Consider the following 13215-nt stretch of genomic DNA (forward strand, 5'->3'; position numbering starts at 1 on the left):
TGAATCATCCTCAGTGCTCATATCTACTTGCTTTTTAAAGAGTGAGGGCAAGAATCAAGAATTTCATCAGAAAATACTCTGAGTTGAATTCCTTGTCAAATGTGAATAATTAATGGCAAGGAAAATTTTGTGAATTAGAAAATGCTCTTCTTAAAAATGATGACTGATTTCCCAAGGCTTCTATATTTAGCATGATATAAGAGGCATAGTTGAAATTTGAACCAAATTATGTTTGTCCTCAAACCATGTTATCTAAAATTTAATGTTGATCAAAGTATTTAATAATTAATTAAATACTAATGGATTACCCTTGGATAGTTAGAGCTCTTAAGAGTGGTCACTGGAGTTGTAGAAAGCCTTTTTTGCTAGGTTGCTCGCTTTCGTGGTGTATCTTAGTATCTAACTCTGACTCTAAACTGAAGCTGAATCAGTAGGCATCGTTTCCAAATGGAAAATTTGCAAGGAAAAAAATAGCAGTTGCATCTTTCTCCTGCTTTCTGCCTGTTCATAGATGAGCGACCTCCTGAATATTCACTAAATAGCACTGAACTTATTTTCATAGAGAAATCCTTAGAGAGAACAAGAACAGCAACTCCAATCAAGAGCACAAACCTTCACCCTTTGGAACCAAAGAAAAGATTCAGTGGGTCATATCCCTAAGAAAAGTACTTTTGAAAATTAGGAAGCTGTAAGTGGGGCTGAAAGTACAGTCTTTAGTTGACCAAAGGAAGTGAGTCTATCAATAGCACACATCATGATAATTCTCTGTCAGGTGCCCCTGTCTTTAGTTGACCAAAGGAAGTGAGTCTATCAATAGCACACATCATGATAATTCTCTGTCAGGTGCCCCCAGTTGTACAAAGTGATAAGTTGTACTCTATAGCTAATAACAACGTGGCTATAGGGTCTATCATCATTTATTGCCTCTTGAATACCAACAAACATTTCGTCCAGATAATCTTACCACACATACAGTTCTGTTCTGGCCATATGTTAGCTGCCATTTCATTTCCCAATTAGACCTTTTAGAACCCATTTTCACTCCACCTTCATAATCAAAGCTGGTGTCCAGTCCATTTGCACCCCTCTATCTAAGATGTCAGGTTAATATATAACCCCTTTGAATCTTTCCACCCATATACTGGTATGCTGATGTATATTAGATTCCACATGTCCTTCATGTAGCAGCGTCATGAGGATATGAAGTACCATGAATGAGAAATACCAGCCTTCATCATCTACCCTACTACCAGTGTTGCACAATCTAGAGGAAGAGATTTGTGTTCATTTTTTTTTTAAAGAAATGCAAAGAAAGGTAAAAGAGATTAATTTCTTAAGTTTTCAACAACTATTCTTTATCATGGAATTTCCTGCACATCACGAAGGCATTGCCACTAATTATTCGACACTTAATAAGGAAATACTCAAATTTTGTTTCATATAATTCAACTCTAGTGAGGCTCATCCCCAGATCCCAGTTAGGGCACCTTCATTTTCCAACCAAGCATTGTTGATCCACTGTGCACGGGAGAGACTGCAGCAGAGCTGGAGATGGGAGCAGAGCAATCTATTCTTTCTATGGGTGTACAATGGTTGCTGAGGCCAGCAAATTCCTGATAAATTAATCCATATAAACATGTGCTTCTCTCAGGGTATTGTTTTGCTTGTACCTCATGTTGTATGAATCTAGTGATGCCATTATTGCTTTAACACATAGGTCTCATCGGAAGTTATGTCTGCATCAGTTTGCTGCAGTCTTTGAGACATATAAAATAAGAGCTTGGAAGGAGAAGATGAGTAACTTCATGGAAATCTGGCTGCATAGTCATTTACCCATCTGTAAGTAGTCCCCCACAAACCCATATTACTCTGCAAGATGAAATTGAGTGATTCATTATTTGAACAGTTGATACTGTCCTATTCTGGGATCCCAATTCAATTTCACATCTATTTACAGACTAAAATAATTTTATTCACTTTTTATTTTTTTATTTTATTTTTTTTTTTTTTGAGTAAACCGAAATAAACGGTCTCTGCAAGATTTTAATGCTCAATTTTCACAAACAAGTTTCTATCTTATTTTATGACTTACAATGAAATGTATTAGTCTTTTAAAATGCGCATTACTCAGCCATCTTTCATACTCTTTTCCATTCTTTTAATACGCATCACGAGGAGGTTCTACCTAAGTAATGCTCTACTGTATTTACATTTGAATTGTGTGTCTTAAGAACAAACGAAATTCATGATATTTTGGTTAACTCACTGTATTTATAAAATGAAAAGCTCTATCAAAATACTTTTCACTGGAAAAAAATAAATAGGACAGACAATGGATCTACTCAAAGTGCACATTCACTTTGGTAGACTTCAGTGTAGGACAGTTCTTAACAAGCGTATTTGCCCTTATTCCCCCAGAACTGATCAGCTTCCCAGCTAACTGTTAAATCATTTTTACTGAAATTTTATGATGTTGATATCTGGCTCACTCCACATCATCTTCAGCCAAGCTCTGAGCACTTACAATTCTCTGACTAATGGTGGGAAGCTTGGTCAGAAGCATCTGGAACACTGGAGGTGGAAGAGTCTGCTGTAACACTTGGAGCAGCTGCTGAGGCTGCCCACACACAGCAATTGCATTTGTCAGGTGGTCCACACCCTTCTCGTAGTCACCTTGAGCTAGTAACTCCTCACCAAGCTGTATCTCCTCAAGGAAGAATTTCTGAACAGCTTCAGCATCTTTCAAGTCAGGTAACTTGGAAAGGCCAGCTCTCTCCTTAGCCAGCTTCTGTTTCTTTCTTCGTTCTCGAAGCCTGTTCTTGAAGTTGGGGTCACTCCGCCTTTTGCGGTCGAAGTAGATGCAGTACCCGATGAAGAGGGCGCCGCACACGCCCGCGGCGATGGCACTGTTCCGGCCCACCATCTTCGCTCGGCTGGGGCGTGTGCGGGGACCGCGGCGGGCCGCCAAGCAGCGGTTAGCTCCGACCGACCGGAGCACGCCAGCCGCTCGCAGCCGCCGGCCTCCCGTCCACTTATTCACTTTTTAAATTGTTATATTTTTCCAAGAATTTAATTTTCTATAATTTTACTATCCCACTAGATTTTCAGATACCACACAGAATATTCTAAGCACTTTAGTTTAAAGTGGCATCTCTCTAATATTTGAGAGAACATTTCCATAAAAGAAAAGGATTTTCTAGAAGTTTGCACCATTTGACTGGAATTATGTTAATCCTCCAAGATGATGTTTATGACACGTTCACTGTTGTAAATTCGGATACCTTCTAATATTCAGACATTTAAATTTATATAATTACATTTAAAATTCATTTTCCAAGATACTATAATCAGATTGTGTTGTAAAATATGTAGCAATGAGAAATTTTCTGAGATTGGTTTTTAAAATCACAGTACTAGCATGTGTGTCTATCATGATCTCTATCACCCTCCAAACAGACTGTTGTCTTAAGGATAAAGTAGTGTAAAATTTATTGGGAGGAATTCATAAGTACACAAAGTTAAAATTAATATTTTACAAAAGATTTTCCCCTGGCTGTTTCCATAATGTAGTTCAAGAAGATAATAAATAAAACGGAGGCAATAACATACATTAAAGAATTTATACTCTAAATCAAGAATGATATTCTAGAAAGGATCCTTATTTAAATATATAATTTAGGAACTATAAAAGATGACAATCACGTATATAATAAAGGCTCCTGAAATAACTAGCAGTCCACTGGTGGAAGATGAGGTTTCAATTCCAGCCATTTACAACTTCCACATACAGAAAAAAAGCACAAAATTTTGAAACCAAAAAAAAAAAAAAAATGTTTCCAGCAGAAACATTGCTTAAAAGACCTAAATATGACACAAAAGACAGGAAAAGTACCACTTTTCATTATAGTATCACAAAAATACATTTTAGAAAACTAATTAATGCTGTTAATGCTGCATATGATGTAATATTAGGCGCAATATATATTCTTAAATAGAAAGATTGACTTGTGACTTGTTTTTTGTCTGTGAACAAATAGTCCAGGGCTGGGAAGCTGCTGCTAGGAGTTGAGTTTTGAGGTAGCTTGCTTTATCTTTCCACCAACATAAGTTAAAAGGGCGCAGCACAAATCTTGGCAGCTTCAAATGCTCTGTCTAGTGTTCCTTAGGTGCCATCTGGCACAGGAATCTTGACTGCAGACTGCGCTTAATGACCATCATGCTGACAGCTATTACAGATGCATCTTCGCTAGTGTTACACAAGCTTCGAGCAATTCTAGCCAGAAGGATGACAGTCACAAATCTCAGCAGAGCTTCAGGTTGTTTTCAATTCCAAAAGCCCTTTAAGAAGGTGATATTTAGCAAGAGTAAGCAGACTGGTTAACAAAGGTGCAACATGTCCTCATACATAATGAAATAGTCAATAAAAAGAAAAGACAGAGAGTACAATCTTGCTGTGCAGAGCCCTGTTCCAGGATTGCTTTGCTACAAGCAAACCCAATTCATTTGCTCACAATCCAAACCCAGAAGCTAGCTAGCAATGCTTTGAACTTCAAACAAAATGAAGACAAATACTACAGACTAGAACATTTCTGATGTGCACATCTATCTATATCTATCTATCTATATCTATCTATCTACATATATATATTGGCAAAATGTAGAAATAAAAAAAAGAATGCTGATATAAGAGTGAGAAATTTATATCATAATTGCATAATCTGAAGTTGAGAGCCACAGTCATTATGCTTCTTACTTTTATTAAAATAACCAAAATACCTACAATGGTATTGTATTCACAGCCCAAGTTCCTCAGTGAATGTGAAGATTTCCCATGGCTATATAACTAGGAATTCTCATTAGGGGAAATTGAATACTTCTCATTCTGAGAACTTCACTTCTTTTTTCCTTGTATTAAAAATAGGTATTTTCATCACAAAATAGAACCTGATTATGATTTCTCATCCCTTTACTTTTCACAGTTCCTCCACACCTCCCATCCCATCTAGAGTCTCTCTCTCTCTCTCTCTCTCTCTCTTTCTTTCTCTCTCTCTCTCTCTCTCTCTCTCTCTCTCTCTCTCTCTCTCTCTCTCCCCTGCCCCCACCCTGTATGTGTTTGTCTCATTAGATAAGAAACAGGCCTCTAAGGAATAATAAAATAAGATAATATTTTCATTATAATATCATTTTATAATAATAAAATAAGATAAAATAAAACAAAAACTAACACATCAGAATTGGACAAAACAGAAACAGAAGGAAAAAGAACCCATGACAAGGCATAAAACAAACAAACAAACAACAACAAAAATAAGACAGAGAACTACTCATTGGCCCACCCAGCAATCCCATGAAAACACTGAGCTGGAAGCCATAATACATACACAAGGAACTGATACAGATCCATGTAGGCTCTATGCGTGCTGCCACCATCTCTGAGTTCATCCAAGCTTTAATAAAGTTGGTTTAAAGGGCTTTGTTTTCTTGGTGCCCTCCATAACATCCTCCCCTTATATTCTTTCTAGTTCCTTTTCTGCAGTGTTCACCGAACCTCAGAGGAAGAAATTTGATGAAGCCATCCTATTCAAGGCTGAGTGTCCTAAGATCTCTTGCTCTCTGACTAAGGTCTCTCTATGCGCCTCTGTATTTGTTCCTACTTGCTGCAGGATCTTTCTGAGCAAGATACTGCTCATATTTGTCTCTCTGGGTCTTGGATGCCTCATTCAGGATGATATGTTTTTCAAACATGTACATTCACCTGAAAACTTCAGTGTCTTAATGATTGACCAATACTTCATTGTGTATATGTACCACACGCTCTTTATCCATTCTTTTCTTGAGGGGCATCGAGGTTATTCCAATGTTTTAGCTATTATGAATAGAGCAGCAATGAGCAGCGTTGAGCCATAGTCTTTATGATAAGGTAAAGCCACTTTTGGATATAATCCTAGAAGTAGATTCTTGGATCGTGAGGTAGATGGATTCCCATCTTCCTTATGAAGCATCACATTTATTTCCATAGTGAGTGTACAAATTTTCCCCATCAACAGAGAATGAGTGTTTCCCTTATTTCCCTTATATTCCTTGTTTTATTGAGTTTAGCCATTCTGAATGTTTTAAGACGAAAGCTCAAAGTAGTTTTTGATTTGCAGTTCCTTGATTGCTAGGGATATTGAACATTTCTTTAAGGGTCTTTTGGACATTTGAGTTTTCTCTTTTTAAATTCTCTGTTAAAATTGTATGCTATTATTTTTTAAATTTGTTTTCTGTACATCCCAATTGTAGCCCCCTCTCTTACTGCCTCCTGGTCCCCCCTTTCTCTCTCACATACCCTCTCTTTCCCTCCCCTAAGCTTCAGAAAAGGGATCCTTCCTCCTCTAACATGTGACCTCAGCCTATCAAGTTTCACCTGGACCATCTGTATCTCTTCCTATATGACCTGGCAAGGCCTCCCAACCATGGGGAAGTGATCAACTTGTGGGGGCGGAGTACAAGTCAGAGTAGTCCATACACCCTATATTATGGGACCCACAAAATACTGGGCTGCCTATAGACTACAACTAGGCAGAAGGTCTAAGTCCTCACCATGCATGCTTCTTGGTTGGTGCATCAGTCTCTGCAGCATCCCCCTCCTCCACCTAGACTTGCTGGCTCCATTGGTCTTTTTGTGGCGTTCTTGATCCTTCCAGGTCCTTCTATTCTCCAATTCTTCCATAAGACTCAGTGTGGTCCACCTTGAAGTTTGGCTATGTGTCTCAGCATCTGCTTGAATCTCCTGCTGGGTGGAGTCTTTCAGAGGACCTCTATGGTGGGAGGAGAGTGGGAGATGAGGGGGTTGTGAGAGAGAGAAAGGAAACCAATGACGGGTCGTCTCTGGGATAAGCTGGAGACCTGCAACAGGGTAGGCTTCTGGGAGGACATGGAGTGCCTAGATGAGACTCTTAGCAGCTGCAAATGGCCATCACCTATAGACAGGCAGCACTTCCACTGGAGGGAAGGTTATAACAACCCACCCCCAAAACCTTTGGTACAAAATTTACCCTGCTTACAAAGTGTGCAGGGATAAAAATGGAGCAGAGATTGAGGGAAGGGCCAAACAATGACTGGCCTAACTTGAGACTCAAACCATGGGAGAAAGCCAACCCCTGAAATGTTAAGGATACTCTGCTATGCTTGTAGACAGGAGTCCAATGTAACAGATGCAGAGACCTATAGCTAACATTAGGTGGAGCTGGGAGAGTCTTGTGGAAAAGTTAGGGGAAGGATAGAGGGACCCAGAGGGATCAAGAACTCTACAAGAAGACCAACAGAGGCAACTAACCAAGGGCCATAGAGGCTCATAGAGAAAGAACCACTAAGAAAGAGCACTTGTAGATTAGACCTAGGTCCCCTATACATATGTAGCTGATGGGCAGTTCAATCTTCAAGACGGTCCCCTAGCAATTAGAGTGAGAGCTGTCTCTAACATGGACTCTGGTCCCTGCTTTTGGATCTCTTTCCCCTAGTTGAGCTTCTTTGATGGGCCTCAGAGGAAGAAGACCTGTTTAGTTAGGGTGAATTGGTAAGTGGAGGGGCTTCCCTTTTCTGGGAAGAAAGGGATGGGGTAATGGGGCCTGAAAGTAGTATGTTGAGACCTGGAGAAGAGGAGGAAGGGTTCTGGGACAGGGATGTAAAGTGAATAAATATATAAAGTTTTCAAACGTGATTCTTTTCTCTGAGTCAGTTATAAAGATACATATTGTGATGTTCACTTGCAAATCTTTCTTATTTCAAGTAATAGTAGATATCTATACACAGAAGACACTTGGCTTGCAAGTTAAACTAGGTTTGTGAATTTGTCATAGCTGATCTCTTTGAAAGACATGTCACCAGATATCAGTTTATTTATTGAGGTTGAGAAGTGCTCAAAAAAAATCTAAAGTAGTTTCTGCATCTCTTCAGTGGAATATTCACATTTCTGTCGTTGTATTTATTTCTTTAATTCCTTACCCTTAGTGACTTAAAATTCTGACATTTTGGCTGATTCAACTTGAAATGTCATTTTCTAGTATCTGTAAAGCTATTGTTACAGGCTCTGAGCCAGAAATGAATTTGCTGGGCATAACAGTTACATCCTGCCTGTCCCTTTATATACAGTTCATTTTATTTTCTTGCAGACATTCTGACTGGAACAGATGTGGCCAGTTCTAGTCTAAAAATAAACATTATTTTGCACTCCACTTCTGTGTGCCACTGCAATGTGGAGAGGGACATCTGAGTTTTAGAATGACCCAGCCTAGCAGGTTCAAATAAGTGTCAGCTTACTGAGGAAGAGGCCAAATATATTTAAATAGCCAACTCTTCATTGCATCATTCAACACAGAACATGTTCAGCATTATCACTGATAGCAGAAGGGTACACATTTCTGCTTGTATGTATCAGATTTCCACTTTTGCTTTTTTCTTTTCCTCTTTTAAAATATTTTTTCTTTTTTTCTCCTTTTCTTTATTTTTTTAATTAATTTATTCTTGTTACATCTCAATGGTTATCCCATCCTTTGCATCCTCCCATTCTTCCCTCCCCCCCCCATTTTCCCATTATTCCCCTCCCCTGTGACTGTTCCTGAAGGGGATTACCTCCCCCCTGTATATACTCATAGGGTATCAAGTCTCTTCTTGGTAACCTGCTGTCCTTCCTCTGAGTGCCACCAGGTCTCCCCCTCCAGGGGACATGGTCAAATGTGAGACACCAGAGTACGTGAGAAAGTCATATCCCACTCTCCACTCAACTGTGGAGAATGTTCTGACCATTGGCTAGATCTGGGTAGGGGTTTAAAGTTTACCGCCTGTATTGTCCTTGCCTGGTGCCTTAGTTTGAGCGGGACCCCTGGGCCCAAATCTGGCTATCATAATGTTCTACTTGTAGGTTTCTACGACCCTCTGGATCCTTCTACTTTGCTATTCTCCCATGCTTCTCTCATCTAGAGTCCCAGTAGGATGTCCTCCCGTCTGTCCCAGTTTCCTGGTAAGTGAAGGCTTTCGTGGGACATGCCCCTTGGGCTAGTATGCAGATATAAGTGAGTATATACCATTTGAGTCTTTCTGCTTCTGGGTTAACTCACTCATTATGATCATTTCTAGCTCAATCCATTTATCCACAAATTTCAGGAATTCCTTGTTTTTAATAGCTGAGTAGTATTCCATAGTGTATATGTACCACAGTTTCTTTATCCATTCTTCTACTGAGGGACACTTAGGCTGTTTCTATGTTCTGGCTATTATGAATAAGGCTGTTATGAACATGGTTGAGCATATGTCCCTGTTGTGTGGTAGGGCATTTTCTGGGTATATTCCAAGGAGTGGAATAGCTGGGTCTTGAGGAAGCCCTATTCCCATTTTTCTGAGATAGCACCAGATAGATTTCCAAAGTGGCTGTAAAAGTTTGCATTCCCACCAGCAATGAAGGAGTGTTCCTCTCTCCCCACATCCTCACCAGCATGTGTTGTCGCTCGAATTTTTGAACTTAGCCATTTTTGTGGTTGTAAGATGGAATCTCAGAGTTGTGATGAGGCATCAGGCATTTCCCTGATGACTAAGGAGGTTGAGCATTTCTTTAAGTGTTTCTCAGCCATTTGATATTCCTCTGTTGAGAATTCTCTGTTTAGTTCCAAGCCCCATTTCTCAATTGGGTTATTTGGTTTGGTGGTGTTTAATTTCTTGAGTTCTTTATATATTTTGGATATTAGACCTTTGTCAGATGTAGGGTTGGTGAAGATCTTTTCCCAGTCTGTAGGCTGTTGCTTTGTTCTCTTGACAGTGACTCCTGCCTTACAGAAGCTTCTCAGCCTCATGAGGTCCCATTTATTAATGGTTGACATTAAGGCCTGGGCTGTTGATGTTCTGTTCAGGAAGTTGTCTCCTGTGCCAATATGTTCCAGGCTCTTCCCCACTTTTTCTTCTAAGTGACTTAGTGTCTCTGGTTTATGATGAGGTCTTTAGTCCACTTGGATTTGAGTTTTGTGCAAGGTGACAAATATGGGTCCAGTTTCATTTTTTTACACATAGACCTCCAGTTAGGCCAGCACTATTTGTTGAAGATGCTATCCTTTTTCCATTGAATGGATTTGGCTTCTTTGTCAAAAATCAAGTGACCATATGTGTGTGGATTCATATCTGGGTCTTCGATTCGATTCCACTGATCAACCAGCCTGTTGCTGTGCCAGTACCATGCTGTTTTAATTACTATTGCTTTATAGTACAGTTTGAGTTCAGGTATGGAGATTCCTCCAGAGCACCTTTTATTGTACAAGATTGTTTTAGCGATTCTGGGTATTTTGTTTTTACATACGAAGTTCAGAATTGAACTTTCAATGTCTTTTAAAAAATGTGTAGGTATTTTGATAGGGATTGCATTGAATCTGTAGATTGCTTTTGGTAGGATGGCCATTTTTACTATGTTAATTTTCCCGATCCATGAGCAAAGAAGATCTTTCCATCTTCTCATGTCATCTTCAATCCCTTTCTTCAGAGTTTTGAAAATTTTTTCAAACAAGTCATTCACTTGCTTAGTTAGAGTAACTCCTAAATATTTTATATTGCTTGTGGCTAATGTGAAGGGTGTGGTTTTCCTAATTTCTTCCTATGCAAGCTTATCATTTGTGTATAGGGAGGCTATAGACTTTTTTGAGTTATTTTTGTATCCAGCCAATTTGCTGAAGGTGTTTATCAGCTTTAGGAGTTCTCTGGTGGAATTTTGAGGGTCACTTATGTACACTATCATATCATCTGCAAATAGGGATTATTTGACTTCCTCCTTTCCCATTTGGATACCCTTGATCTCCTTTTGTTGTCTTGTTGCTCTGGCTAGAACTTCGAGTACTATATTGAAGAGCTATGGAGAGAGTGGGCTGTCCTGCAAGGGAGAAGTGATCAAAGTTTGGTTCAGTGCATTTTTATTAGTTTAAAGATTCACTGGCAATGAGACAGGTTAACTCCTGGCAAAACCCAGCCTACCCCAAAGAGGATGATGAGCATCAAAGAACCTCCATATGGAGATGGGTTCAAATGTGGCAGAAAAGCCACTGGGCAAAATGGCCTCTTTTCTACAACAGACAGAATTCTGCCTTAAATAGGGCAACTTTGTACACAGGCAGTGTAGACAGCCAAACTCTGCCAAGACAGGGTAAGCAAGTTCTCAATAATTCATGCCTCACAAACACATCTGTCAAATATATTGGGCTACAAGGCTGAAGATGATATTCCAACATAATAGGAAATTTTAAGTGACTATTCAGGTAGAAAACTGTCTCTGTCATCTTCTCATTTGGGAAGATGCTAACCTGCACTCCTGGCATACTCAGGTAAACAATTTTATTCCTTCTCAAGACTCTGAAGGAGTTGAAGACCAGATAGTTTAGTTTTACAATTAAGCTTAGTTGTTTTGGGGTTAAGATGTTTTTAGGTCTAGATAGATGTTTTAAGTCGATCATGACAAGCTATGATAGATATTGATTAACATTCAGAATTTTAGATGCACCAAGACAGGAAAGATGTCAAATACAAAAAGCCAAAACACTATGACTGTACCATTTATATAATTCCTGATTGTGTCATGGTTCCTCTTGCTATATGTAGCTTACTGTATATATGTGTAATAATATGTATATATATTTGTAAAAAAATATTTTAAAATTATGCAACCCTGATTGTCTGGTGCTTATAACTGGTGTTCAGAATGTTGCTAAAACATTTTGGTTAATTATTCTTATAAAAGGCTTTCTAATGGTCAGGTTTGAAAACATACATATCGTACAGGATGAGCAATTTGTGTTTGTGTGTTTGAATTTATGCATATGTATATATGTATGTATATATGTATGTATGTATGTATGTATATTACAATTAATGAGAAAAGAGGCAGTTAACTTGAAAAACACCAAGGATGGATACATCAGAGAATATAGAGAGGGGAAGGGGAATGAAAAAAATGATGTAATTTTAATACAATAAAATAATAGAAGACATAAATTTAAAAGTTTTCTGGATCAGCTGGGCATGGTGGCATATACATGTATTCCCAGCACTCAGGGAAGCAGAGCCAGGCAGATTTCTATGAGTTCGTGGTCAGCCTGGTCTTCAAAGCCATTCCAGACCATCAACACTACCTTATCTTGAAAAACCAAACCAAACCAAAACAAAAACCAAAACAAAACAAAACAAAAAAGAAAAGTTTTCTGAATCTTGCCATTGATTTGGATTTCTCCACCTTGTTTATTTTTTTCCTTAAATGAGTGAATGACTTTATATCTAAATAGAAGTATTGTTCAAATGCAGCAATAATTTTGTTAATTTTATTAGCGTTTATAAACATACATAACATCATTCTGTGATGTCATCATTATAATGTACTAGTCACCTTACAGTACATGCCAGGAAGATGAGGAACTATGAAACCCAGAGCTGATAATATTACACCCAACCTAAAGTACTTCAGGACAGGAAAATGATACCAATATATTTTCCAGAATTGAATTTGTGTTTAATGACACAAGAATGAGGGTTTCTTGGTTGTCTGATTTGAAATGCATAGCCATGAGTAGTGTTAAAATTAAAGTTTTAAATAGCACTGTTATCAATGACAGCTTACAGCAGCAGCACTGATATAGATAGATAGTCGATTAAACTATTTATTTTGCTAGTGGGTAGAATCTTAATTCCTGGTGTTTTGATTTTAGTCAGAGAAGTAATCTTATAGTCATTCCTGTGGGCCTTGTAAAATTCTTCCAAGTGAAAAGGAATCAATCACATGATTCAGGGAACAATTTAACTTCTATAGATAGAAGCTGTACTTGAGGTGAAATTTCTTACCTCTCTGCCACACATCAGCTGCTTTGCCTTTTGTTTTAAACACTCTGCTCATGTTGTTAATATACAACAGGGTACTTTTTTGTTGTTGTTATAGGAGGAGTTCTTACCTTGTTCAAATCTGCATAAGAATAGGTTAAAAACACCTATTCTCTAAATGTATAAGAAAGCAGTTATACATGATTTCCACATCTGTTTGTATTAAAGTGGAGCAGAATTTTTTCCATTGAAGAAATGATGAAACCAAACCAGAGGTAATTATTTTAAAATCCAAGCATGTTTACAAATACAGTCTCACATATTTATGGAATGCTATATTTTCTGACTCTTTTTTGTCATAGGTAATTCATTTGGTCACTCACATATAGTGGAGGC

General features: G+C 38.4%; 1 protein-coding gene across 1 annotated transcript; it reads right to left on the bottom strand.

Annotated features, from left to right (window-relative positions):
- Positions 1–2251: 2251 nt before the first annotated feature.
- Positions 2252–3026, bottom strand: LOC127194481 (mitochondrial import receptor subunit TOM20 homolog). The gene has a single exon (XM_051151879.1). It carries the CDS (start codon positions 2921–2923, stop codon positions 2486–2488), a length of 438 nt encoding a protein of 145 aa, XP_051007836.1. The 5' UTR covers positions 2924–3026; the 3' UTR covers positions 2252–2485.
- Positions 3027–13215: the final 10189 nt, after the last annotated feature.

The sequence above is a fragment of the Acomys russatus genome, chromosome 10 (assembly GCF_903995435.1).
Source record: "Acomys russatus chromosome 10, mAcoRus1.1, whole genome shotgun sequence".
In the NCBI taxonomy this organism is placed as follows: Eukaryota; Metazoa; Chordata; class Mammalia; order Rodentia; family Muridae; genus Acomys; species Acomys russatus.

Excerpts from the sequence above, each read along its gene's own strand:
- LOC127194481 (XM_051151879.1), bottom strand. The coding sequence starts at position 2,923 with ATGGTGGGCCGGAACAGTGCCATCGCCGCGGGCGTGTGCGGCGCCCTC.